Genomic DNA, 25,254 nt, shown 5'->3' with positions numbered 1-25,254 from the left:
TCTGTTCGTAACATGGCGCAACATACAACTACCAATTCCGTCGAACTCAAGTACAACATGAGAAGGAACGAGCACTGTCTATGGCAACAGTGGCGGGATTCAGGTTCCTCCTACTTCCCGAACTACCTATGTACCAGGTAGGGAGACACCTGTCGGACAATGGCATCACTTCCATCTTTTCTACGAATACGCTGGAGAATACAGGTAATTTTCTGGGTGGGAAGGCTAGGTACATGTATGCAGGACCTCATTGAGCTGTCCCGATCAGATCTTCGGCCTCATATCGCACTTGATAGTCTCTCGTCTGGAGGATGCCGTCTGTTGAGCCTTCGGCGCTCGCTCTGAGCTCGCCTGACGTGCGATCCGCTGTGCCTCCAGATTTTCCATCCGAACGACGCGTATTACTCTCCACTCTCGATCTCGAGCTGCGTGAGAAGAGATGCGGTCGAGCCCCATGTGGCGGACGACTATCACGCATGGAACTGTGTCCCTGGCTCTGTTTGGTCATATGGCCTTGCTGGAGTTCGAAAGCCTCACCCATCAAGCCATTCGCGACGCCGGCGCCAAAGTCCAGCAGGAAGCGCTTCAGTGCTGGTAGACAGGCGGTGATCAGAGAGAGATGGAGGGCGATTGAGGTCCAGACGGATGGCATCACTGCCGCAAAGGTCCGATCAGGCGTGGGCTTTTCATAGAAGCGGGCTTGATAAGCAAGATTGATGGCAATGAAGACGGGCACCCTGCTCATCCAGTCAGCGGATCTCTCTTCAAGCATACATGTACCATCACAGAAACCAAATCTCACTGACAAGATGCGCAGTCCAAACATGAAACTCACGATGAACCGTTTCCAGATGGAGAACTGCACACTCGCAACCATGACGACCGGGAGGATCACGAGGCCCACATCGGTGAAGATGTCGACCAGACTCAAGGCGAGCTGTGCGGCGTACTGATCGATGCAGGTATTATCGCTATCTGGCCCAAGCACCCAGCGATCGGGTCCACATTGCAGTGCGGTCACACATATCGCGACAATGGCCCACACCACGACCACTGCACACAGTCCATATAAGCTGGTCACGATCCATCGCCTCGGCTGTATGGATATGACCAAAAAGGCCACTGAGCATTTGGACGACGCCAGCGACGGGTATGATAGCACGTTGGCGGCGAGGAAATACTGGAACATGCCCGTCAGTGACCGGAAGCTACCTGCTGCGTATGGTATATATCATCCTCACCTGGCCAGCGGAGCGCGTTTGGGCAACAGTCAAGTTCTCAGCACTGCGTCCCAGTCCATGTTTGACGCTTTCACATGTGACGACAGTATACAGCAGCGCGAAGACCTTCCCACTGATCATCAGCACTCACCCGTTGTGATGCTCTCGAGGGTGATGACGCTTACCAATGCAGCGACGAGGGCGACATCGTCCACGCGGAGCCTGCGAAACGTATGCGCCGTCGCATACAACTTGACCACGGTCGTCAGTCCGGAAAGGATCATGAAGATGACAGCAGCGATGAGGATATATGCGCCATGATCTTGCGGCGACACCTCATGAAGCGGAGGAAGAAGGTCTTCGAAAAGACCTGTACCGGTGGCATCGGTGGCCATGTCAGCGTGGAGTGGCTCGCATAACCGGGCCTCAAGAGGAATGAGTGTGCGTTCAGTGATCGGAAGCGCACCCGTGTGCGTGAAGATTCGCCGATTTGGAGAGCGCAGGCCATCACTCAAGTAGTTCTACTACTACTGATCGCCTAGGGCTACTTTGATGGCCCAAGGTCTTGGAGGACTGCACCTCTCGTAGCTCAGCTTCGGAGACCTGCCGGCTGAACGCGGCACGAAAAGTCTCTAACTTCAGGTACCTTAGGTAAGATGCTTTTCACGCTCAACAGCATCGGGACACACATACTTTGCGATGCAGTGACCCAACTGGGAACAGTGGACACGCATCGGCATACAGGAATCATGCGCCGGCGGATCTGTGTGTGCATGTGTGTGTGCGGGTGGGTGTCTGTGTGTGGACGGGAACACCTTGCACGTGCTCTGCCACAGACTGTCCGTGACGAGCAGCTGCACGCTTCCCTTCCTGGCACTAGTCATCGTCAGTCCATTCCGTCGATTTCTCGAGAGTCGAAGCGAGCTGTCGCCAAGCCCATCGCCCGGCCATGGCGCAGAAGTAGGTAGGTACGAAGCGATCACGCCAAACGACAAAGGAAATCATATACCACCATTCGCAGCATCGTTCAGAAGAAGAAAGAGGGAAAAGGAGAATGATCGCCGCCAACGCTCAAGAAGGCACAACTTCATGTGCGATCCTGGACACGACCGCATCCTTCATAGAGTATCTCCGGCTGCCGTTGGAGCAGCGTTTCGGACTGTTCTACGCGTTGTGGCAAATTGCCCGGCGACAGTCGTATTCACCTCTAAAGTACCTATACAGTACCTAGTTTGCAGTACCTCCTACAATATACACACACGCACTTCTCGCACCAGTCTCGGCCCACTGGGTGTGAGACTGTGAGTGGAGTCTCCAAGTCGCCTTTCTTACCCAGGAGGCTCGTGTTCATTTCATGGCAATCAAGCAGTGAATCGAACGTGGCTGGCGGCGCTGGCGTGAGACGAGCAAGATGACACGCGTACCGTTCCCGGGAACAAGGAGTGAGGAGTGTCGAGAAGTGGTGGACTTGCGGGGTTCAACTTCGGCTCAACATCGCCCAGAGATCATGTCGTGCGGGCTTATGCAGTCACGTTCCATCGTGCACAACAAGACTGTTCGGGCGAGCGCGGCAGGTCTTGGCGATTTGTCCTCCCATGTTCTCCCATGTTTGCACCTCCACCAGTCCCCCAAACCAGGCAGCAGACGCCGTGCTGCATGCCGTTCCTTAGTTTTTTATACTCGCGCTCTCGCCCGCCGCCGTCGTGGCACTGCAGGGCCCCAGCGCAGAATTAATCATGCACAAACGCGGAGACCATGCCTCCACGTTCCTCGGATGAAGAAGTCTGTCTGTCTCTTTATCTAAATGCTTGATCGCGAGCATCGCAACCCTGCGACACTGTGTACCGCCGCCCAAAACTGCCATGGAGGAGGCATATGAGTTGAAGTCGGGCCCCAGGCACGAGGCCACGGCGCGAGACAGCGACAGCAGAGACGATGTCCCCGCCGAATGCACCAAAGAAGCTGCGCCGGCAACGAATCAGTCGAATTCGACGCAGACCAGCGTACGGGTGCGTGCCATGCGAATCTCTCTTCGAACACAGCAGCAGCCGCCATGCTGGGGTCATGACTGACGGAGTCCGGTGTAGAGAATCTTCAGCTTCACGCAAATGTACTTCTTTGCCCTCAGCTACATGCAGTCGTGGGAGGCCATCACAACGTATGTTTCGAGACATCACTTTTCAAGACCACCAACCCCTAGAAGCCATGGACTATCATGAACGAAGCTAATCGCACGGGTCATGGGATGGACAGCAACATCGGTCTGGCATTCTTCAACGGCGGACCTCGAGCAATGGTCTGGGGCTTCTTCATTGTTGTCCCAGGCGTGCTCTGCCAAGTCGCTTCCATTGCGGAGCTCGCCTCCGTACAACCCATCGCCGGAGCACAATATCACTGGACGTGGCAGTTTGCGCCACCACAATGTACGTACCACCGTGATATACTTCAAACCCCACCTCAAACGTGACCCTCCCTTGGCCTCACTAATGGTCGGGACTAATGCGATCGGTGTTTGCACCTTCTAGTCCGGCGATTTATCACTTGGCTGCAAGGCTGGATCACGTGGTTCTCCTGGGTCGCCCTCCTCGCAGGCGTCACCAACATTGCAGCGAACTGCACGACGGTCATTGTCACGGCGAGCTATCCCGACTATGTCGTGAAGGGATGGCATACGATTCTGGTCATGTATGGCTTCCTGATCGCGTTGGGATTGTTGAACATGTATGCCTTTTGGCTCATTCCCTGGATTGAACTGATCGCGGGACTATTACACGTGATCCTCTGGATCGTGTATGCCGTTGTACTTCTCACACTGGCGCCCCGACATAGCACGAGGTTTGTATTCTTGGAAAAGGCCAACGCCTCCGGCTGGACGAGTGATTTCGTTTCCTTCAATCTCGGAATCATTCTCCTGAGTTGGGGTTTCGTGGGTTATGATGCTATGGCCCATATTTCCGAGGTAGGTGTTTTCTCTTTTTCCATGAAACATTCTTCTTCCACGGTTCCATCCATCCCATATTACATGTATATATATCTCTCTATATACATCACACAAACACAGACATGGTCCAATTACTAATCCAACATTGCTTACATTTTATAGGAAACGAAAAAAGCCCGGTCCACCATCCCCCGAGCCATGTTCTGGTCCATTTGCGTCAACGCCGCCATGGCGTTTGGGATGATCATCATCCTCCTCTATTGCGTCGGTGACGTCGAACAGATATCCGCTTCCTCCTACCCTCTCATGGACATCTGCCTGAACGCGACCCAATCGGTCGCAGGCGCATCGGCCATGTTGGGAGGGATTTTGACTACCATTATCTCCGGTACCATTGGTTCTGTCGCTTCCGTCTCGAGACTCACGTGGGCGTGGGCTCGTGATGGGGCCTTGCCTTCATATTTTGCATATGTGGACCCCAAGTATCGCATTCCGGTCCGTTCGGTGTGGTACGTGAACCCCCCCTTTTCTCGTGCCCCCCCTCTCTCTCTGTGTGTTTCAATAAGACGTGTTTTTCGACACGAGCCGCCGAGCGAGTTTGCGGGGCGCAGCTTTTTTTGAACTGACAGAGTGATGATTGACTCTTCTCCCTTTTTTGGTCGTTACGTGTAGGCTTCCGATTATCCTGGTCATGATTTTATCTCTCCTAAATCTGGCCAACTATACCGCTTTCAGCGTCATCGTCTCTCTATCCACTTTTGGACTCTTCCAATCCTATCTCATCGCTATCGTCTGCGGGCTCACGGCACGATTATCTGGACGTTTTAAGGAGGTTAGTAGTGAATTTTTACATGGATACATGTCAGAGGAGGAGAAGAAGAAGAAGCTAACATCAACACCTCTCTCTAGGCCCCCTGGTCCCTCGGAAAATATGGCATCCCGATCAATCTCTCCGCTATCCTCTTTACCGCGTGGTTAGGCACGTTTATGACTTTTCCCTCTTATCTCCCCGTTACGGCTGAGTTTTTCAACGTGAGTGTTTCTTTCCCTTCCTCTCCCCCCGAATTTGATATATATATATATACATCAAGATCCGCAAAGCTGATATATACATGCACAAAGTACGCCCTCCCTATCAACGCTTTTGTCTGGCTCTTTGCTGTTTTCTCCTGGTTCGCTTGGGGAAAGAGGCGCTGGGCGGGTTTGAATTCGGCTGTTATTGAGAGGGTTTTGTTGGATGATGATGGTCGTGATGATCGGAAGGAGGCTTGAAGTCTTATAGATGTATGTATGTATGTATGTAGGAGGGTGGTGGATAGGATAGGATAGGTACATTTCTAGAGAGATTTATACCTACCTAGTAGGAGGTGGTGGTGGTGGTGTAGGTATGATGAGATATGTATGCTGTATTGTATGTATGCTGTACTGTACGAGATGGGTGGATGTTACATACCTACCTACTTACCTACCTACTCAGGTATTTACCTATCTACCTATCTGCCTAGATAAGACAGACGAGGCAGACAGACAGACAGACAGACAGACGAGGCAGCCAGGCAGACAGACGAGGCAGGCAGAGGAGGCAGACAAAAAACAAAGCAAAGCCAAGAAAAGAAAAGAACCTTCCTTCGTTTCTACCTTACCTCCTATCTCAATACCTAGGTACCTATATATACATTTTGAGTCTTTTTAAGTTATTTTTTTTCTTCTTTTTTTTTCTGCTTATACCGAAAAAAGGATAAAAGAGTTACCTCTATGTATGTATGTATGTATGTAAATTAGATAAGATAGGATAGGGTAGGTAGGATATACATTTATATATGTTAGCCTTGTTAGGATGATTCTTTTTGTCTGTTTAGACTGATTTAGTAGTTAGTGTCTTTGAGTTGATTGGGTGGACTTGTCACTTGAGCGGTGGATATTGGATATATTGAGTTTTGGGTGGTATTGTATTGGATTGTATTGCATTGCGCTCTCAAAACGACCTGCGCGAGAGAGGGAGGGCATCATTTCACTAGAGGGACATAGATAGATAAAATTCCTTCTCTGATTTCTCGAAAAAAGAAGAGAGAGAAGATTTCAAAATCCACTCCGATGCACCAACGTCCCACCTCTTCGAAACTGGATACTCTCCCTCCTCACGAGGACCTGCAAAGCGCGATTTAAACTCTGTTCACTATAGCCCTTCTTATCGACGAATTCTCTCCGCAACGTGGCCAAAGTGGAAGTATAGCCCACGGGTAATCTGCGACGCACTTCTTCTTCGACTTTGTGCACTTCTTCGACCAGTTCTCGATTCCCGCCGAGTCCCAATGCAGAGGTGTCGCCACCTGCAGACATGACGGCGTCCATGGTGGAGCCCAGGAATAACCGAATGGCTTCGTCGACGTGCTTTTCTGTCGCAATGGGCTGGAGTTCGATTTTCGCGAGCGATTCGGTGATGCGGACGAGAGACTCTAATTGACGGACGGTGATGGGGATGGAGCTTCGCTGGTTCGCGTCTTGCTCGGCTCGAGCGACTTGTCTTCGGATGGAGACAAAGTGGCTGGAGAGCTTTTCGGCGGCTTCTGGTGATAGTCGGGGCGCACATCGGGACTTGGCATAGCTGATGTACCGCCTCATTTTCTCGACGGGGATTTCGGAGTGAACGTGCTCTTGGATACCCTTGCCGCCCATGTGAAGACCCATGACGTGTTTGGCAATGGTCTCGTCCCGATTCCGGTCGTGGTCATCCCGTACGATGAATATGAGGTCGAAACGTGAGAGGATGGTGGTTTGGAAATCAATGTTCTCGCCCGGTGATTTGAGATCATCGTATCGCCCGAAGATGGGATTGGCTGCTGCCAAGACGGAGGTCCTGGAGTTGAGAATGGTAGTGATGCCCGCTTTGGCAATGGATATGGTCTGCTGTTCCATGGCTTCGTGAATGGCTACTCGATCTTCATCTCGCATTTTGTCGAATTCGTCTATGCATACTACACCACCATCGGCCAGAACCATGGCTCCTCCTTCCAGGTAGAACTCGCGCGTCGTCGTGTCTCGCTGCACAGAAGCCGTCAGACCGGCTGCAGAGGACCCTTTACCAGATGTGTAGACAGAAATAGGAGAGCACTTTTCTACAAACTTGAGGAGTTGCGACTTTGCTGTTCCAGGATCACCCAGAAGCAGGACGTTGATGTCTCCTCGGAGTTTCATACCATCTGGTAGAATCTTCTTGCTGCCACCCAGCAGTAGACATGTAATGGCCTTTTTGATGTCTCCATTCCCGTAGATGGAGGGTGCGACGCAATCTGCGAACAGCGTGTAGATGTCGGGTCGCCTGGACATTTCCAAAAACTCCTGCTCTTCCTCTTCACTGAATTGGATGCCCATGCCTGTGGCTTGATTGTGGGAGGCGTCGGTTTGCAGACCGACGGCTCGAAGGTAAGGATTCCGAATGGCGACTGCTCCGCTGTTTTTACTGTTTTTCTGGCTGGCGTAGATGCTAAACACACCCATTACCACACACCTCGTGCCCGGTACCACTCGATTGGCCAGATATCGGTCTGCGCTGACCAGAATGTGACGAGGCAGCTCGCCGACAGGCACATCGTCCGGTGCTTCCTGCAGCTTCAGGACTTGCTGATCAATGAATTGTGACTTTTCGTGCACCACGAAATATGGATCGAGAGGGCACTTGTCGCCCTGATCGTCGGGGCCCTTTATTCTGCCACATGTCCTTGGTAGTGTGATTCCCGAAAAGCCGGATGTGACTGCGAGATTCGTCTCGTGCTGACAGCTTCTGCATTGGATGTGGACTGCTGTTGCTTTTGAGCTCAGGGTGCTGGCGCCAATGACGATGCCGGGAATGCGGACGAGGTGCGAGACGTTGGTGGCGGTCAGGCCTCGGATGGAAGTCTGTGAGACGGAGGAGTGGATGAGGAGTTGGTGTTCGGGGAGGGCTTTTGCGAGGGCGAGGTCTTCCTGGCTGCGCGAGGGGTAGAGGATGCGTTGAGTGCACGTCTTGAGCGCCGCTTCAAACTGTGTCTGGTTAGACTGTGCATGACCATATGACATGGCATACATACTATAGGAATAATGTCGGCGGGCTCGTTGTTCAGTCGGTTGGCCAGCTCCTCGTTGAAGGCGATCAGGTGGGCAATGTCGATGTCGCAGTAGTATTGCTTGGACAGCACATTCTCGCGGATCTGGTCCCTACACGGATGCGCTTAGTGACATGTTCTCTATCCCTTTTTCTCCTTCTTCTTCTCCTTCTCCTTCTTCATTTTCACCACCACCGCCGCCGCCTCGCTGCACCGCATACCGGTAGATGTAGTTGCCGTCGAGATGGAAGTCCAGCACAAAGGCCACCAGTTCCCGCTGCGTCTGCTTGTTGCTCGAGTCTCCATTGGCACTCTGCTCCTCGCCAAACAGGCTGAGCGTGTATACCGATTGCCGGTCCATTGTGATGTGGTGGGTGGTGGGTTGTGTGTAGATGGCAGCAGAGATGCGATCCGACCAAACGTGCTACACTTCACCTCGGCGGCTCCTCGAAACCTTCCCGCGTGCACGACGCGTCCTTTCGCGTCCATGTGGCATATATCGTGGCTGGCTCTATCCGTGTCAAGTGCTCGCATGCTCAGCCAGTGGGAGCCCGGGACGAGCACGGCACGGGAGCTGTCCGTGCCGCGTCGAACTACCTTAGGACGGTTTAGGAGCATGACGGGATGGCCTGAGACGTGTACTTGGGACACTCGATGTTCTTCTATTGTTAATCCTGTTAAAGTCGACTGACGGGAACAACCACGAGCACACCACCTCCTTCCCGTGCACTCGACCATCCTCTCCCCTCTGTTCCTGTATATACCTCACCGTCCCTCCCTCCCCGACCACGCCAGCGCCTCGCATCTCCTCATGACGCCGAGCACGAGCGCCAGCTGGACTGATTCACGTCGGCCATGTCCTCCTCCGCCTACTCCCTCGACAGCCCCGACCATGTCGCATCGCCCGCCTCCACTCACTCTGCCTTCCCATTCCCTTCCCACGATGCTCCTCGATCGGCATCGTATCGATATCGCCCGCGGCGGGACAGTTCAGCCAGTGTCATGTCGGCGGCGAGCTCTATAGGTGGTACTCTGGATACTTCGATGCACCAACGACGGGGGAGCACCATCCGGGAAACGTCCCAAAATGCCATATCTACTCTACTTCAGTCCCCGATTATGCGAACGGGCTTGGTTCCACATACTGCAGCACAAGCTGCCGCTTCACGCTTCAAAGCTCCGACAACGAGGGATATCCCGCCAGTGACACTGACGAGCGTGCCTCATGTGCCGCCTGAAAAATTTCGCGACTATCTGAACCGCATTGGGCCGCTGTTTGAGAGCTTTCAGCGGCGCCGCTCCGAGCCAGACCAACCGGCATGGCTCAGGAAGGACAGGGATCTGGAGAAGGTGGAAGCACTGGAGAGGAGACTGAGCAGGCCGGATAGTTCTGCACCGCCGACCCCTACCGTTGCGGCGCCGAGCTCGCCAGCTATCATGTCGCCTATAGAGTCGCCAGCGGTACCACGTCGTCGATCTTCGGCACAGTTCAGGCGAAATCGCAACGAGCCCACGCCCCTGTCAACCATACCTAATGTCTACTTTGACGAGAACTTCCATCTCGAAAACCCCAGGACGTTTGACGTCGTCTCCGAAAAGTCGGAAATCGTGCGACCTCCTCCGGGTTCGCAGCCTTCAACTGCCACCCCTCAGATGCCGAGGAAAAGCCTGGCAAACAACGCCATCCTCCAAGAGAAGCTGAGTTGGTACATGGACACGGTTGAAGTTCACCTGATCAATAGCATTAGTACCGCTAGTACAGGTTTCTTCACAGCGCTGGGCTCTCTAAAAGAGCTACAGACGGAGGCAGCGCAGAGTGTGGCCAAGATACAGAGCTTGCGGGAAGATCTGAAAAGGTTAGATCAGGAAATCGCTGTTTCTGGACTCGAGATCGCAGCAAAACGGAGGCGACGGGAGAATGTGCGGAAGCTACGGAGCGCTACCGCTCAGGTGCAGAGTGTGGTAGACAATGTGAAAAGGGCGGATGAGCTAGTGGACAACGGCGCATACGACGAGGCGGCAGACCAAATGGATCGTGTGGGAAGACTGGTCTGTGGTCAGCCAGAGCCCGGGGGTGAAGATGGCGAGCTGATAGACCTTCGTCCGCTGAAGGCACTCCAGGGCCTGGACACTGGTCTGCAAGAGCTGCAGCTGCGAATAGGCACAGGCTTTGCGCAGCGATTCAGCTCGATATTAATTGGCGACTTGCGACGACACGTACAGAAAGTTCCCACCGCTGAAACTCTGAAACGGTGGTCACGACAGCGAGGGATCCCACCCACATACATGGAGACGGATGACGCGTTCCGCAAAGACTTACTGTCAGCGTTGACTGGACTCGCCAGAGCAGGGCACACGGCACCAGCAAGTTCCAAGTATCGGGACGACGTCAATAAGGAAGTCAAGGCAATCATCCGTAGATTTATGCCTAGTAGCAGTGATGATGATGCGGACAGCATGATGTCCACCTCGACAACCATGTCGAGAGGCGGCGGGAAGCGTAGCCAGCAGGAGAAAAGCCTCATGTTGGCTCGTCACTTGAAAGCGATGGACGCCGAAGATGCCGAGAAGCTGCTTGCCGACGCCTATACATCCATTGGGGAAGCCCTCCGACGAGTGTCCACGCAGACCAAGATTCTCCTGGATGTGACGAGTAGCATGCAACCCCCTGAGCCGAAATCACCCAAGTCACATTCCAGGTCAGCCACAGTCTCTAGCATAGAGGAAAGGCTTGTCAATGGCGGTGACCTGGACACCAAGTCCAGCGTGCAAGAAGAATTGTCGCAGGCTCTGGACATGTCCAGCTTGCTCGGCCAGGCCGTCGATACCGCCCAGTCACAAATCACAAGAGTGCTCAGGGTTCGAAACGAGCAGACCATCCGCTTGTCTAAAGATCATTTCTTGCGCTACTTCACGCTCAATCGGCTGTTTGCAGATGAGTGTGAGGCGATTAGTGGCAGAGGAGGCAACGTACTCAGGGGCATTATCAATGCACAAATATCTGGATTCGTCCAAGTGCTGGGGACTTCGGAGACTGAACGCGTTGCTAACATGCTTGATAGCGACACTTGGAATGCTGAAGACTTTACTGACGCGCGCAACGAATTATTGCAGCGGATTCTGGCATCAATGACAAAAGACCCACCGGAGTGGGCACAAGGCACTGCATCCATATGGGAAGAGCCTCAGACGAACGGCAACACTGCCAACGGCACCCCTGCGGCTCCTGTCACGAATGGCACAGCTCCCACCTCGGCCAAAGGAGCAACAGCGAAGCCTGCATATATCGATGAGACTCGCTTCATCCTTGTCCCCAGTGCGTCTTCACTGCTCGACAGCATCGACACCTTCCTGTCTCTTACTTCCACGCTACCAAGCATGACACCACAAATTTCGACTTCCCTGATCGATGTACTCCGAACCTTCAACTCTCGCACCAACCAGCTCATCCTCGGCGCCGGCGCCACCAAAATCGCCGGTCTCAAAAACATCACTACCAAGCATCTAGCGCTCGCGTCTCAAGCTCTCAGCTTCGTCGTCGCCATCATTCCTTATATACGCGAGTGCGTACGTCGCCACAACCCCGCTGGCCAGGGCGGCATCTTGGCCGAATTCGACAAGATGAAACGTCTGTACCAAGACCATCAATCCGGAATCCACGACAAGCTTGTGGAGATTATGACTTCGAGATCGACTGCGCATGTGAAGGCGATGAGCCTGATCGACTTTGACTCCCCTGCTCCAGATGACGAGAAACCTAATACATACATGGAAACGCTGACCAAGGAGACTTTGACTTTGCATAGAGTGCTTTCGAGACATTTGTCAGAATTGGATGTGAGGTTGATTATGCGACAAATATTCGTGGGGTATCGTGAGCAATGGACCAAAGCTTTTGACGGTGTTGATGTGGAAAGTGCAAGTGGCGAAAAAAGATTGTTGCGAGATGCTGAGGCTTTCGAGGCTCGTTTGGGGAGGGTAGAAGGGTTTGAGGAAATTGGGAAGGAGGTTTTGGGCTTGGTGAGGGCGAAGGTTTCAGCAGAGGAGAAGGGGGAGGAGGGGGAGAAACCGCAAGCTGACGCGGAAAATAATGCCAAAGATGATGCTGCTCCTGCTGTAGATATGAAAGAGGAGACCCAAGTCAACGGTGATGGAAATGAAGATGATGAGAAGAAAACCATTCCGACGACGGAAGGTGAAGGCGATGATAATACTATAGACCATAAGAAGTAGTACTTCGTGTTCGATAGAAGTCAATGGAGACATATCTACCTCTAGGATCCCTAATTAGGATCTTGCCTCTCTATTGCTCTTCTCCGGAAGAGTTGTGTCTTAGGAACGGGAGAGGAGGGGACAAATCGAACCCACCTCAGCTTGCAGGAAAAGCGGATCGAGTTCAGCATATCATCAGCAGCAAGAGCAGCAGCAGCAGCATCGAGAAGAAAGTGTTTCTCCGGGACGATTATTTTCGAGTGCGACTTTCCTTCGCTCCACTCGACCAAGGGATTTTGCTTCGCGTCGCTACTACATTCATTACCTCTTTATTCCCGGAAATGAAACGGCGACGACGTTGGAAATGTTCAGTTCTTCGAGGACAGTGAGACTGGTGGTAAGAGAATCAGAGGAGATGGAAGTCAGAGTGATGTGGAAGTCAGACAGTAACGAGACACGTTACAATGGGCGGTCTGCACAGGGTCTCAACTCTCAAGAGAAAATTTGGCTCAGCTTTTTACATGGAAATTCAAGGCAGCACGGAATTGGGACGGTATTGGGAGAAGAGAAGAGAAATATGAAAAGATGGACTTAATTTCAAGAGTTTGTTTGCATTTGCATTTGCGTTCGCTGACCGTCAGGTGAAAAGTACCCCTTTTCTCCTACAAAGCAGCAAAGATACCGTATCTACGCGACCGCATGCCCCAGCGCCTGCGTACATTACCTGTCTACCTGTCGACCTGCTCGCCTCTTGGGAGGGGTTTATTTTCCAATCCGGAGACTTTCCTGGCGAACAATCGAGAACCACAATCGCACAAGCCCAAATCCAAACCCAGCGCGCCTACGAGTCAAAAATTGCCCCATAAGCAGGTACCTTTCTCGACTCCAACGCAAACACAACCTCCTTGGTAACCTTTGGATTACTAATCACCACAACGCCCTCCGCCTCAAAGTCCCGATATGCCCCATACGCCAACCTCACCAAGTCCGGCATGCCTTCCTCTTTGAACGACGTCTTGCTCGTGTCCAGAATGATGGCTTTTGGATCTGCTCGAAGCACATTTTGCATGTTCTTCTTGCCATAGCTGAGCGCGGGCGTTCGTGCCGACCAGACAATGCGCATTGCCCATTCGGGGTGCGAGTTGAAAAAGGACATGAGCGGTCCGATGCCAGATCCGGTAGCGACGAGGACGATGCGGCGGAAGATTTTGGAGACGCGCGCGACGCCCAGGGAGGGAATGCCTCGGGTCCAGAGGAAAGGTGGCGGCGAGTCGTTGATGAGCTGATGGGTCCAATCTCCGTTGTTGGCGATGATGACGGAAAAGGCGGATTCCTTGTCGGGGTTAGGGATGGTGGCGAATTTGTGATTTTCGATCAACGGGGAGCGGGAGAAGCTGATTCCCACGCAGGTCGGGATGGGCTTCTTGGTCTTCACGTGTACCTGGATGGCGTGGGCGGAGAGTTTCTCCACCGTGAGATATACCTTGCGGAGACGCATCCAGGGGTAAACGAGGAGGAAGCTGATGATGAGGAGCATCCAGAAAGCCGGAGTCTTGACGAGGATGGATCCCATGTTGCTGCTGCTTTCCGGCTTCAAGGCATCCGATGCGACGACGCAGCAGAGTTGAATCCAGATGAGGACGACCAGCGTCCAGCCCAGAAATCTATGCGACAGTTCCCATTGATTGTGAAATTTGGCGCGCAGGGTCGGATACGACGCAGCGCAGAGCGTGACCAACAAGCACATAATCACGCCGGCGAGTCCTTTCACAGCGTTTCCAAGCGCCTCGTTCACGGCAACAAAGTCGCGAAAGACCAGCACCACGAAGAACAAGTACCACAGCACCGCACTGATGCCGCTCGCCGTGTGCACCCCTCCATAGCAATATACCTTGGCGGCGTGTCGACGAATGCTGACGGGCCACGAGCGTGGCAGGCTCAACACGCTGTGAAACAGCATATTGATGCAATTCTCTTGTCGCATCAACATCGCCAGGAGAATATTCGCTGCTACCGCTGTCACCGCATCTCCATACATGAAGACTGCGGATTTGGATGTGGTTGTGAGCAGAGCTGCAAACGTCGCGATCAGGACCAAGTTGATTCCCACCACTACCGCGAACAATCTTTGATACACGGCAAAGTGCGCATAGCGCAGCTTATTGTATCTCTCATTGTGCTTGGGCAATGGCAAGGGGAAGTCGTCCGCAAGTCTCTGCAGATCTTTCTTGTCGGCCATGTACTCGTCAAAGTTGTCTTGTGGGGTTTCTTCTTTGTTGCTGTGGTTGTTGTTGTGCTGCTGGAGTGTAGAAGAGCCGCTCTCGATTTGGTTTTCGATCATTTCAAAGTCGCTCTCCTGCTCGAGCGTATTTACGGAGGATCGGGATTGTGGTGCCTCGTTGTCGCGGCTGTTTGGAGCGAGGTGCGCGGATGGGGGATTCTGAAGGAGAAGGCCATCTTCGAGTTGCGCTGGAGTCGGCTGCGGCTTGTTGTTGTTGTCGTTGGACAACTCCATCATTTCCATGTTGGTGGTGGAGGTGGTGGTAGTTGGTTCATTCATGTTGTTGTTGTTGTGCTGGTCGTCAAAATTCGCGACCGAGTCCGCCATTGGACCCTTGCAGAATTTCTTGGTCCTAGCGCCAAGTGAATGAATGGGTTTGCTTAGTTGTTGGCTAGGTGAATTGACCTGACTAACTAGGTGAAGGGGTTCAAGTGCGTTACCGGTACGGCTGAGTAATAACTGCTTCAGAGTGAATTGCACCTCAGACGATATTCAGCAGCACTTGAGTAATGGAAAGGAGAATTGAAGGAAGAGAGGGAGGGGTTATATCCTCGACCAGGGCCAACAATGAGGACCACGACAATCCCATTGTCGAGCTGCTGTGCCCAATGTCAAAGGGAAAAAGCAGCGCGGGTTCAAGTGATTAATTCCTTTGTGAACAAAGGCAGTGCAGATTTTGAATATCTGCGCCCTTTGTGGTGACAGAAAGAGAAAGGGAAGAAGACGGAGCCTCCTTGTCCAAAAGGGGAGCAAACTTTTTGGGGAGCATCTAGAGAGAGAGAGAGAGAGGCCCAGCCCCTGCAGCCTCTGCATACGCATGCATGCATGCGCAGATTTCTTTGAACTCCATAATGCGAACTTCCTCCACCAGGAATCGCCATATCGCGAAATCGACGCGAGCAGCTAGCTGTGTGTGTGCTTTTTATTTCTGAACATCCAGGAGTCGAAATCGAAAGTTGGACGAGCCATGGCACTGATGATTGTGGAGTTTGTCAATGAATCTGCAGCGCGCGCTCAAGAGGGACGGATGATTCTTCATTATTACGTACATTTACTGGATACTGGCGCACAAGGACGTAAGTACAGTGTTCGCGCGCGCGCGCGTGCAAGCAGGAAGATTCGGGGAACCGGATCAAGAGGGCGGGTCGTCGTCCCTTTGAGAAAGATGATAATATTTGGTGGAGATATCGAGACGACCACCTTTTTTTTCGTTTATTCTCTCTCCTAATCGCGGCAACCATCCTTCCCTGCAAGACCGTCTTGTGCGCGAGTGTATATATATAGTAAGCATCAAAGTCTTCTTCTTCTTCTCTTCCGCAGCCACATTGGCACCAGACGCTAACCAGTAGTACAGGGTCAATACCTTTCGTGATCCTGTTTTTTTGCAGAGTCGCGAATAACGCTAAAACGTCAAGTCAGCGGTAGTCGGGTATGAGGTAGGTGGAGCATGTCCTTTTTGTTAAGAAAAGCTTGGGTTGGATTCGTTACACAGCATAGGCGATGAAGCTTAAGTTGACGGTTCTGGATCCCTAGTCGGGGTAAGGGGGGAAAAGGGGGGCTTGGCTTTGGGTTTTTTTGTTGTATTTGGGAGTGAGTATGGAAGTGAAGGATTTGACGATGTGGGATTTGATGGTGTGGTGAAGAAGAAAAAGAAGAAGAGGCGGGTCTCGGTGGATCGAAAGAAGATGTCTATCCCTATCGCCTTTCCAACCGTTAAATGCGGCCACGGTATGCACGGGCAACCCTCAACGCGTGATCCGAGAACGTTTTCTGTCAAAAAAAAAATGCGCCTGAGCGTAAAAAAAGATGGTTTGGCATGGCTTTAGTCTCCGTGGCACGTCGTTCCGCTGGAGGATTCCCGTGACGATGATCGACAGTTTCCAGATGGATCTGGTTGATATCTGTACACTCGAATCGGTTGCGGAATGGTTCTCGCCGTTAGCAGTCTGCACTCGCGAACCATGGAAGCCAGCTGGGCCGATTGAACGCGCGTCGGTCATGGGGTTGAGCATGTTATATCATCTTGCTGTCGGGAATCGACATACCGTTGGAGGAGAATTGAGCCATCTGCGTAATCATGCTGTGGTCTGTACACGGCGTGTCAGCAGTGAGATTGAGGTTGTATGGGAGGTTGCCGTGTTCAGAAGAAAGCAGGCCAACGGCGCAGTCCGGCAGTACCATATCGTTCACCCAGCCACTCGCCGGCTCCGGCTGTAGGATCGATCTACAACATGGACACCAGATGGCTCGGTCTCTGCATTCAGGTGACTACTTGGACCGCTTGAAGATGCCACCACCTCTTGGTCATGGACCATGACAGCGAAATCGACCCCATCACTGAGATTGACCATCATTCACAGGTCTTTGTGTTGTCAACGCCTTCAATAACTGCCAATTTTGTGGCCCTCTATTCGCTGCTTTATTCCAAGAACCACACGGCTGAGGATCGGGAACCATAACACCCCGGGAACAACTTTGAGAACAACGAACACGTACAAATAGCTACACGGCCGAGTCACTGGGAACAATAGCTTTGTCCGATCAATGCTTGAGGTTCAAAGAGCAATGGCTTCACACAAAGAAGGCTTGTTACCAGACTCACCCCCTTTGTCCCTGGCGAGAGTACAAAAGCGAAGGACACGCTCTTCGTTCAGCTGGAATTCCCAAGACCATCACTCCCAGTGCCATCAAGCAACCAGACTGCAACGAAGGCAACTCTTTCTTGTACTTGCTCAGCTCCAACGCCTGTCAAAGGACGAAGAAGAACGCAAGAAGCAAGCTCAAGATTCATTCACCACTGTTCCAACACTCTCAAGCACGCCGGTCGAGCTCTTCTCGACAAGCTCTCAGAAGTGAGTACAAACTCCACTTTCACCTGTGTGAATTCGCAGGAATTTGTGACTCGCTCCGCGTCTGCGACGCGTTTAAGGGGTGTTACTCACAGCTTGCAGTGGAATTCCTCCTTACAACCCACATACAACAACAGCACTAGAAACAGGTGCAACCATGCCAGTTTCAGTGTCCAGCCTCGCGGCTGAGGATGCCAACATTGTGCAATGGGCGTTTTCGGGACAATATGACTCGAACGTGCCAGTGCTCATCGATGCCGAAGAGCCCACCCGCTACATCACCAAGGAGAAGGCCATTCAACTCACGGCAAACCTCACCGGCGCCTTCGAAGAGAACACCACCGTCTGCCTGAACATCCCCAACGACATCGTCTACCCGATCCTGTGCTACGCCATCTGGGCCTCCAAGTGCCGCTGGACCGGCGTCAACCCTGGCTACCAGAGCGTCGACCTGACGCACCATTTCCGCACATCGGAGACCAAATATGTCATCACATGCGAAGAGCAGCTTGAGAAGATCCGCGAGGCGGTTCGAGACTGTGGCCGCGACGTCGAGATCATCCTGTACAGCGACCTCCTCAAACCACAACCCGCGAGAGAGCAGACGGCCTGTGGTGTGCACCATGGTCATTGTCACCGCAACCAGAGCAGCGAGTTCCGATACCTGCACGAATTGCAAAAGACCAAAACCCCCGAGAGCTTGTTCGAGGCATTGTCGCAGGTCGACAACACCTCGATCGCAGCACTCGCCAGCACTTCAGGGACTACCGGCCTGCCCAAGATGGCCGCTCGCACTCACAAGTCACACGTCCTCGAAGCAGCCGCCGCGCAAGACAACCACGCCGCAAAGCCATACCCCGTCCGTCGCCTGTTCTGCACTCCCATCTTCCACTCCTTCAGCACCGGCGAGATGGCCATCAACAGCATGCGCCTGGGCCAACCCACCTACTTCATCAAGCGCTTCGACCCCAAGATCTTCCCCCAAGCCATCCTCGACTTTCAAATCACCGAGACCTTCGCCCCTCCACCCCTGATTATGCGCCTGGTCGACAATCCGGACGCTCACGCACAAATCCAAAGCCTGCGCAACATCTACTGTGGAGGCGCCCCGCTGGTCCCTGAATTGAAGAACCGCCTCGATGCCATTTACCTCAACAATCCACACGGACCCCCTCGCATCGCACAGGTCTGGGGTATGACCGAAGGCGGCTGGTTCACGACGTTCAAATACGGTGAAAACGACTCGACGAATTCTGTTGGTCGCCCTATCCCCGGTTATGAAATCCGTATCGTTCCCCGACCAGACTTTCACACCACCACCACCACCACCACGACCGGAGAAGAAACCATCCCCGAGACAGGAGAATTATACATTCGAGGCCCCAACCTCCTCATGACTTGCTACTTCAACAACCCCGAAGCGACCGCTGACGCCTTCGAGGACGACGGTACAACCAGTGGCTGGCTCAAAACTGGCGATGTCGGATACATTTCCCCCCAAGACGGTAAAGTATACTTGATAGATCGCTGTAAAGACCTGATCAAAGTCAACGGGTTCCAAGTCTCGCCGACGGAATTGGAGAATGCACTGCTCACTTTGCCCGGGATCGCTGATGCGGGAGTTGTGGGTGCGTTGTCGGGCACAACGGGGGAACATCCTGTGGCGTTTGTGGTTCGACAAGTTGTGCATGATGATGAGGAGGAGGAGGAGGAGAAGAAGGGAAGTGGTGAAGATGGATTGATTACGAAAGAACAAGTCAAAGCGAGATTGAGAAGACAATTGGCGAGTTATAAAGTTTCGATGATGGAAGTCGTGTTTTTGGACGCGTTGCCAAAGTCTATCACAGGGAAGATCTTGAGGGGCAAGTTGAGGGAACTTTGTTGAGCGGGAATTGGATCGGATCGGACGGGAGGTTGGGGGTACCTAACTACCTACCTTACTACCAAAGGTTGGTGGAGAGGGTGGGTAGAGAGGCAAGCGCCTACATGTACCCAGATTACCTTCGACGTTCCGAAAAATTGAGATAGAGGGAGCTTCGCTTGGGAATGGAATCAGGAATGGGAATGGGAAACGGGAATTTGGCGCTAAAGAGAGCTAGGAGGCGCTAGAAATGGCGCTGGTGAGCGAGGGTGTATAGAATACCTACTACGCCAGATTCAATAAGCAGAGAAATGAATATGAATATGAATAAAACAAAATATGAGTTCAAATGATGAAATGTATAGTATACTCACCCCGTGCCTGTCACCGACCCCTACCCCCTTTTTTTAGTTTTTTTTTTTTCTTTTCTTCTTTCTTCGTGCTTCTTTTCTTGCTTCTTTAAAGTACTCTCGGCTATATCTTCTTTATCTTTTTCTTTTTACCGACCAGATTCTGACCGTTCGCTCTATCCAGTTTAGCGATGATCCGTTATGCAGAAAGGGGAAGAGGTATATAACATATGAGTGAGTACATGTATCTAGATACAGGTAGTTGATGTGCCGTGTGCTTACGACAGAAAATATCGATCGAAAAACTTGGTTATATAAACTGGAAAGCTGCTACAGTTAGGTAAAATACGCCAAGCCAAGAGTAGTGCAAGGCTGTTAACAGTTGCTCTCAGTGACTGCCGCTTGCTTCTTCTCGTCCATACAATCTTTCTCTTTGTATCACCACTCTTCATCAGAAGTATCCGTATGCCACACCTCCTCGTCCATCAAGTAACTGAACAAAGGCCCATGATACCAATGACCACCACCTACCACCCTCTCCAACTCCCTTCTTACCGACTCCCGGCCTTCGACTTGCAGATTGACGTGTTCATACCTCGTAAAACTGCCCTGGCCTCCGTGACTGGGTGGAAGGTGGTCAATTAGGAATTCTGCATTCTCGGCAGAGACAGATGGCGGAGTGGATTCTTCTTCTTCTGTAAATGATACAGTGCCCCGGTCGTGCATGAGGTGATTGAGCAAGATGGAGTCGAGGGCTGGACAGGAGGTCAGGAGGAAGTTGAAGAATGTTTGCCAGGGGCGGGTTTCGCTGTCATTGGAGGTGGAGGAATTGGTGGTGACGAAGACGGAGGGGTTGCTGGGGGAAGTCGGAGTGGAGGAGAGGAGGCGAACGTCTCGAATTTTGAGGCTTGTGAGATTTGAAGCGCTGGGTTTGAGGAAGTTGATCAGATTGGTGGATGTGGTGGTCACTTTCTCTAGCTTGAGGCGTGTGAGGTGTGGTAGAGCCAAGGATGTCGAGAGCTTCTGTAGGACGACGTATGGGTAGCTCAGGCGCCAGCTGTCTGGATTACGAGCAGTGGGGGCGAGCATGTGGGACTGTTTTCGATCTGGGAAGATTTGTAAACCGAGCTCCTTCAAGTTGGTCGTGGCTGTAAGGAGTCTGGTGAGACCGGAGCCGAAGTCTTCGGGACGTCGCAAGGTGTTGTATGGTTGCGACTTCAGGTGAGGTCGGGTATTCAGCCAGCCTTTTACGGCGTTGAGTTCAATGTACAGAATCGAGCTGCACGCAGCTTCAAGGGTGGCTGTAGGCAGCCATTCCTCTCGGATATTGTCAATTTCAATGGCATCGGTATAGAGACGTTCTAAGCGGAGACCGGTCTTGGCTGCCGCACATACGATGGCCATGAACAGGAAGGTAGAGTCCGACAAGTCGTATACAGGCCCCGAAGGAATTGGACCCAGCACACGTGGGTCGTCACCGATGGCATCCCGTAGGATTGTCCAGCCATACGGCCCATAGTCTTCACTTCTTCGCATGCCAATCGTTCTGAGATTGGGAAAATATCGGAAAGCAGAGGCGAGCTCGATCTCTAGTCTCGACGTGTGCAGCAATTCGGCGTGATCGATCACGACTTTTTGATAACACGCATACTGGACGGCGAGCTTGTCGACTGCTTGAAGCAGCTGAGACGATTGGTTTGCTACGGGTGTGACGAGGCCGCCTGCGGAGTCCGTATCGGAGTCTTCGTCGTCTGGAGCACAGGCGGGACGAGCGAATGTGTAGCAGTCTGGATTGAACCAAATATGCTGGACATGTTTCTGAAGGCCTCGATGCTGCGAGACTTGCTGGAATACATCTAGACTGGCAGTGGTGATCATGAAGCCTTTTTTGCGGAAAAACCGCTTGCCAAAGTGGCTGAACGATGCTTCTTCGAGCACCTTGCTGCTCAGACGTGCGGCGAAGACATGTCGATCGTCAAGATGAGTGAAGATATGAGAAATGATCTCGGTAGGCAATGCCAATATGGCCATCTTGTTGTCTTCATGTGTTGTTTGTATTGGGACTCTTTCAGCGATTGTCCACTACAGATCACGCAACAACAGGCTACGAGACGACCAGCGAAGAGCAATTGATCGATTCACAGTATATTCGCGGGGGAGTATGAGTCGGCGATAGAGAGTGGTGGCATTGATGATTGATTGTTGTGGTCGAAGTGAAGTATCACAACCAACAAGAGGTAGGAGGTAGGAGGTAAGCAGACTCGACCCTACCTACCTACACTACCTCCTACCGTAAGCTAGTTCTAGCTCCCCTTCCTCCATCCGTACCCTCTCCATCTTCCTCTCTCTCTCTCTCAATCCTCACCATGACCACGACCACGACACGCACACTGGACGAGGACGAACTGTACCGCCGCTCGACACAGTTCCGCTTCTGGTCCTTCTCACCCGAACAACTCGCCGCTCAACGCCGAAAGACGCATGACCTCGCCCTCGCCCGCGCCCAGCAATATCTCGGCGGACAGCAGAATGGCGGGACGACAGCGGGAGCAGAGGCAGCGGCAGCGACATGTCTCACCGAGGACGAAGAGCTGCGACTGGTGCAAAAGTACTGCGATGTGCTGCGGGTGACGGGCGTGCACATCCAGTGGCAGGCGCACATCTACACGACGGCCATTCAATACTTCAAGCGCTTCTACCTCAACAACAGCTGTATGACCTATCCGCCCAAGGAAATCTACAAGACGGTCATGTTCCTCGCCAGCAAGACCGAAGCCACGCACATCACGCTGTCCAAGTTCTCTCGATCCATTAGCGCCGACCCCGAAGCGGTTCTGGCGCCCGAGTACAAGGTCATGCAGGCTCTGCGCTTCATGCTCGATGTGCGTCAGCCATACAGAGGGCTCAAAGGCGCCCTGATGGAGCTGCTGAACATGGCCGAGGGACGGGTCGACTCGGTGGTGCAAACGCAGATGAGCGGATCGGAAGCACAGCAGGGCATGTTGAGGCTCAAGGGACCAGAGTCGGCCAATAGAACGCAGTGGACCATGGTGAAGACCACAGATGGCCAGATACAGCAGAAGCAGTTGGTGGAGAGAATCCAGCTGGCGTGGCAAGCAGCGAAGAACTTGCTGGATGTGGAGGCCCTACTCACCGATGTCTATTTTCTCTACACGCCTTCACAGATTCTGTTTGCCGCACTTCACGTGGCCGACACGCCACTGCTCACCTACTTTCTGGACGCCAAGTTGCCTCTGCAATTACCGACGCGCCCCCGAATCTTGGCTGCCATTGAAAGCTGCTCAGTGATGCTGGCTTCTTACGACCCCAAGAGTAACATTTCCAAAGATGAGCGCGCCGCACTGGAGAAGAAGCTCGAAGGTTGTCGAGATCCCACTACGAGAGATCTCGTCAAGGCAGCTGCTGTCGCAAAGCGCAACGGAGCCGAAGAGGGCGCCATAGACGACGCCAAGGCCAACAAGATCAAGGCGGAGCGTGCGAAGAACGACAAAGACATGGACGGACTGTTCGGTCCAAGTTTGGGCGGTCCAGGCTGATGATGGTGAATTGGTGATGATGATGCTCATGCTGACGATACAGAATGCACCGTCCGATCTGATCCAGATCGGCATGCAAGTACAAAAGCATAACGCAGCAGACAGAGCCTGTGCCTGTGAGCGCTCGATAAAGGATGAGATGAGCTCACTTCACGTCCTTCCGATAGGAGGTGTGCAGAAGATGATGAACCCTCTCTGGGCGTATTTTTTGGTAGGTGTCAGCCGCGAACCATCAGCGCTGTGTGCTGCAGAAACACGGGCATGATGCACAGTACAGGTGGAGCATCAATGCTGATCATGTGCTGGATTCATGTCTTCTCAATGGCCAAATCCGCGCGCAACGCCATTGGCATGCACGCGACACCCCTCATGCCAGTCGAGCATCGAGAACGGTGACCAATGGCAACCTCCGCTCGACTGAGACGATATTGCAAGATGTAGCGGACTCGCACGCCCCATGTCTCAGACGTCCCAGCCGTCCGACCGCGTGCCGCGTCCTCATAGATACAATGGTATATCGATCTGGTATCAACATTACACAATTCGTTATTGTTAATTCTACGTCTGCAATAACCAACAGTATAGACAATCGATATGGCTATTCTAACCTCGCTCCCTCCCAGTTCCAGGCTGAGTGGCGGTACGAGCAGACGACATTCCGATCCAAGCAAAGGTGCCTATCAACCTGTCGCACGAGATGGCAAATCGCGTGCCTCGTCCTCAGCTGGATCCTCGCCTGGAGATGTCGCGAATGCCTCACATCGCGAAGCAGCCATAGTCCTCCCGTCAGTCCCAGAAGACACTCCCATGCTCCCCAAAGACAACATCAGTCCAGACACAGAAGAAGGTCCATCCTCCTCCTTAGACCCCAGCAACAGCCACGATGAAACTTTCCAGAAACAAAAACAACAACAGCAACTAGACGTTCCCCATCGCTCCTCCCGACGCGACTCCAAACGTCTCTCATGGATCCCCAACTGGACCTTCGCGGGCTCGGCCCCCGTCACTCCACCCACCTCCCCCAACCCAGACCGCCCCGACAATAGCCGCACTTCTAGCATGGACAGTTACCAACAATCCGCAACTCGCATGTCCCGCTTCCGAAACAGTATCTCTACCCTCTCCGAAGTCGTTCTCCGCGACACCGAACCCACCCACGAAAGCAATTTCCCCGCCAATCCCAGTTTTCCCGACGACTTTGCAGGTCAGAAGCTCATTTTGCACGTCTATGGAACTCTAGATGCCATTCATCAAACTCCCAATGAAGAAAACATGAGACTACAAACTCCTCGAGGGTTCAAACACGCAGACCTCTCCACTTCCCCTACTTCCCCTACTTCCCCCTCCTTCTCTTCCTCGCCTCCCTCCTCATCCTCTGCAGGGCACCAAGCAAACAGCGCACTACTGTTATACATCCTTCCCCTCCTCCACGACGGCGACTTGCTCGTTCAACCCTTCGTGGAACGCCATACTTCTACCGCAGGCGGAGGAGGAGGAGCTCCTCGCCATTCGGGAAAAGATTCCAACATGGCAACCGTGATTCGCGGCGCAATTCAGGATTGCGTCTTCAAATGTTTTGTTGTGGGAGTGTTTCCGTTGGAGGTGTTTTTCAGCGAAGAAAAGGAGAGGGTGGAACGTGAGCAGTGGGAAACGTATGAATTGGATGTGGAATTGTATGATTCGAGCGTGGCTGTTGCTGGGAATGAGGAGAGATGAAGGATGAAAGCTGAAGCATGGAGGGAAGAGAGGAGGGAAGGAGCAGGCGGAGGGGGAGAAGGAGTTTTACCTTATTATCTATCTCTCGTATGTATCTACATGTAGGCGTTTCTAGTATATGTACATGTAGTTTATAATGAGCACAGGAATTCAACATCAGATGACGAGGAATATATGTCAAATCC

General features: G+C 52.7%; 9 protein-coding genes across 9 annotated transcripts; 5 read left to right on the top strand and 4 right to left on the bottom strand.

Annotated features, from left to right (window-relative positions):
- Nucleotides 1–39: 39 nt before the first annotated feature.
- SEPMUDRAFT_150013 (uncharacterized protein) lies at nt 40–1,651 on the bottom strand. The gene is made up of 4 exons (XM_016905913.1): nt 1,406–1,651; nt 1,242–1,346; nt 807–1,180; nt 40–737 (listed from the first exon to the last, which is right to left on the bottom strand). The coding sequence occupies exons 1-4, from the start codon at nt 1,613–1,615 to the stop codon at nt 248–250; spliced, it is 1,179 nt and encodes a 392-aa protein (XP_016760448.1). The 5' UTR covers nt 1,616–1,651; the 3' UTR covers nt 40–247.
- Nucleotides 1,652–2,865: 1,214 nt separating this feature from the next.
- SEPMUDRAFT_150012 (choline transport protein) lies at nt 2,866–5,684 on the top strand. The gene is made up of 8 exons (XM_016905912.1): nt 2,866–3,229; nt 3,308–3,378; nt 3,474–3,643; nt 3,746–4,179; nt 4,324–4,670; nt 4,834–4,993; nt 5,071–5,193; nt 5,284–5,684. The coding sequence occupies exons 1-8, from the start codon at nt 3,083–3,085 to the stop codon at nt 5,431–5,433; spliced, it is 1,602 nt and encodes a 533-aa protein (XP_016760447.1). The 5' UTR covers nt 2,866–3,082; the 3' UTR covers nt 5,434–5,684.
- Nucleotides 5,685–6,102: 418 nt separating this feature from the next.
- SEPMUDRAFT_88091 (DNA replication licensing factor mcm5) lies at nt 6,103–8,605 on the bottom strand (the record flags this gene model as incomplete). Its single annotated transcript, XM_016910462.1, has 3 exons — nt 6,103–8,181; nt 8,229–8,355; nt 8,465–8,605. Coding segments are annotated over 3 exons (2,209 nt in total), but the record flags the coding sequence as incomplete, so codon positions are not given.
- Nucleotides 8,606–9,289: 684 nt separating this feature from the next.
- SEPMUDRAFT_150010 (GARP complex component) lies at nt 9,290–12,491 on the top strand. Its single transcript, XM_016905911.1, has one exon. The coding sequence runs from the start codon at nt 9,363–9,365 to the stop codon at nt 12,474–12,476; it is 3,114 nt and encodes a 1,037-aa protein (XP_016760445.1). The 5' UTR covers nt 9,290–9,362; the 3' UTR covers nt 12,477–12,491.
- Nucleotides 12,492–13,296: 805 nt separating this feature from the next.
- Nucleotides 13,297–14,649, bottom strand: SEPMUDRAFT_88085 (uncharacterized protein; the record flags this gene model as incomplete). The annotated part of the gene is made up of 1 exon (XM_016910461.2): nt 13,297–14,649. The coding sequence occupies exon 1, from the start codon at nt 14,491–14,493 to the stop codon at nt 13,297–13,299; it is 1,197 nt and encodes a 398-aa protein (XP_016760444.1). The 5' UTR covers nt 14,494–14,649.
- Nucleotides 14,650–17,301: 2,652 nt separating this feature from the next.
- SEPMUDRAFT_134200 (acetyl-CoA synthetase-like protein) lies at nt 17,302–19,470 on the top strand (the record flags this gene model as incomplete). Its single annotated transcript, XM_016902618.1, has 2 exons — nt 17,302–17,588; nt 17,688–19,470. 2 exons carry the CDS (start codon nt 17,302–17,304, stop codon nt 19,468–19,470), a joined length of 2,070 nt encoding a protein of 689 aa, XP_016760443.1.
- Nucleotides 19,471–20,234: 764 nt separating this feature from the next.
- On the bottom strand, nt 20,235–21,827 carry SEPMUDRAFT_142467 (uncharacterized protein; the record flags this gene model as incomplete). Its single annotated transcript, XM_016903002.1, has 1 exon — nt 20,235–21,827. One exon carries the CDS (start codon nt 21,825–21,827, stop codon nt 20,235–20,237), a length of 1,593 nt encoding a protein of 530 aa, XP_016760442.1.
- Nucleotides 21,828–22,162: 335 nt separating this feature from the next.
- On the top strand, nt 22,163–23,353 carry SEPMUDRAFT_45663 (cyclin-like protein; the record flags this gene model as incomplete). The annotated part of the gene is made up of 2 exons (XM_016908974.1): nt 22,163–22,744; nt 22,877–23,353. 2 exons carry the CDS (start codon nt 22,163–22,165, stop codon nt 23,351–23,353), a joined length of 1,059 nt encoding a protein of 352 aa, XP_016760441.1.
- SEPMUDRAFT_157110 (uncharacterized protein) lies at nt 22,213–25,237 on the top strand. The gene has a single exon (XM_016907719.1). It carries the CDS (start codon nt 23,948–23,950, stop codon nt 25,067–25,069), a length of 1,122 nt encoding a protein of 373 aa, XP_016760440.1. The 5' UTR covers nt 22,213–23,947; the 3' UTR covers nt 25,070–25,237.
- The last annotated feature ends 17 nt before the right edge of the window (nt 25,238–25,254 follow it).

Source organism: Sphaerulina musiva (genome assembly GCF_000320565.1).
Source record: "Sphaerulina musiva SO2202 unplaced genomic scaffold SEPMUscaffold_6, whole genome shotgun sequence".
Taxonomy (NCBI): domain Eukaryota; kingdom Fungi; phylum Ascomycota; class Dothideomycetes; order Mycosphaerellales; family Mycosphaerellaceae; genus Sphaerulina; species Sphaerulina musiva.
Note: the sequence above shows the minus strand (reverse complement) of the source record. Positions and strands in the feature narration are given on the sequence as shown.

Excerpts from the sequence above, each read along its gene's own strand:
- SEPMUDRAFT_150013 (XM_016905913.1), bottom strand. The coding sequence starts at position 1,615 with ATGGCCACCGATGCCACCGGTACAGGTCTTTTCGAAGACCTTCTTCCT. Across the intron at positions 1,181-1,241 it reads AAACGCGCTCCGCTGGCCAG|TATTTCCTCGCCGCCAACGT; the intron begins GTGAGGATGATA and ends GGCATGTTCCAG. Across the intron at positions 738-806 it reads ATGTTTGGACTGCGCATCTT|GGTGCCCGTCTTCATTGCCA; the intron begins GTCAGTGAGATT and ends CTGGATGAGCAG.
- SEPMUDRAFT_150012 (XM_016905912.1), top strand. The coding sequence starts at position 3,083 with ATGGAGGAGGCATATGAGTTGAAGTCGGGCCCCAGGCACGAGGCCACG. Across the intron at positions 3,379-3,473 it reads TCGTGGGAGGCCATCACAAC|CAACATCGGTCTGGCATTCT; the intron begins GTATGTTTCGAG and ends TGGGATGGACAG. Across the intron at positions 4,671-4,833 it reads ATTCCGGTCCGTTCGGTGTG|GCTTCCGATTATCCTGGTCA; the intron begins GTACGTGAACCC and ends CGTTACGTGTAG.
- SEPMUDRAFT_150010 (XM_016905911.1), top strand. The coding sequence starts at position 9,363 with ATGCGAACGGGCTTGGTTCCACATACTGCAGCACAAGCTGCCGCTTCA.
- SEPMUDRAFT_157110 (XM_016907719.1), top strand. The coding sequence starts at position 23,948 with ATGGCTATTCTAACCTCGCTCCCTCCCAGTTCCAGGCTGAGTGGCGGT.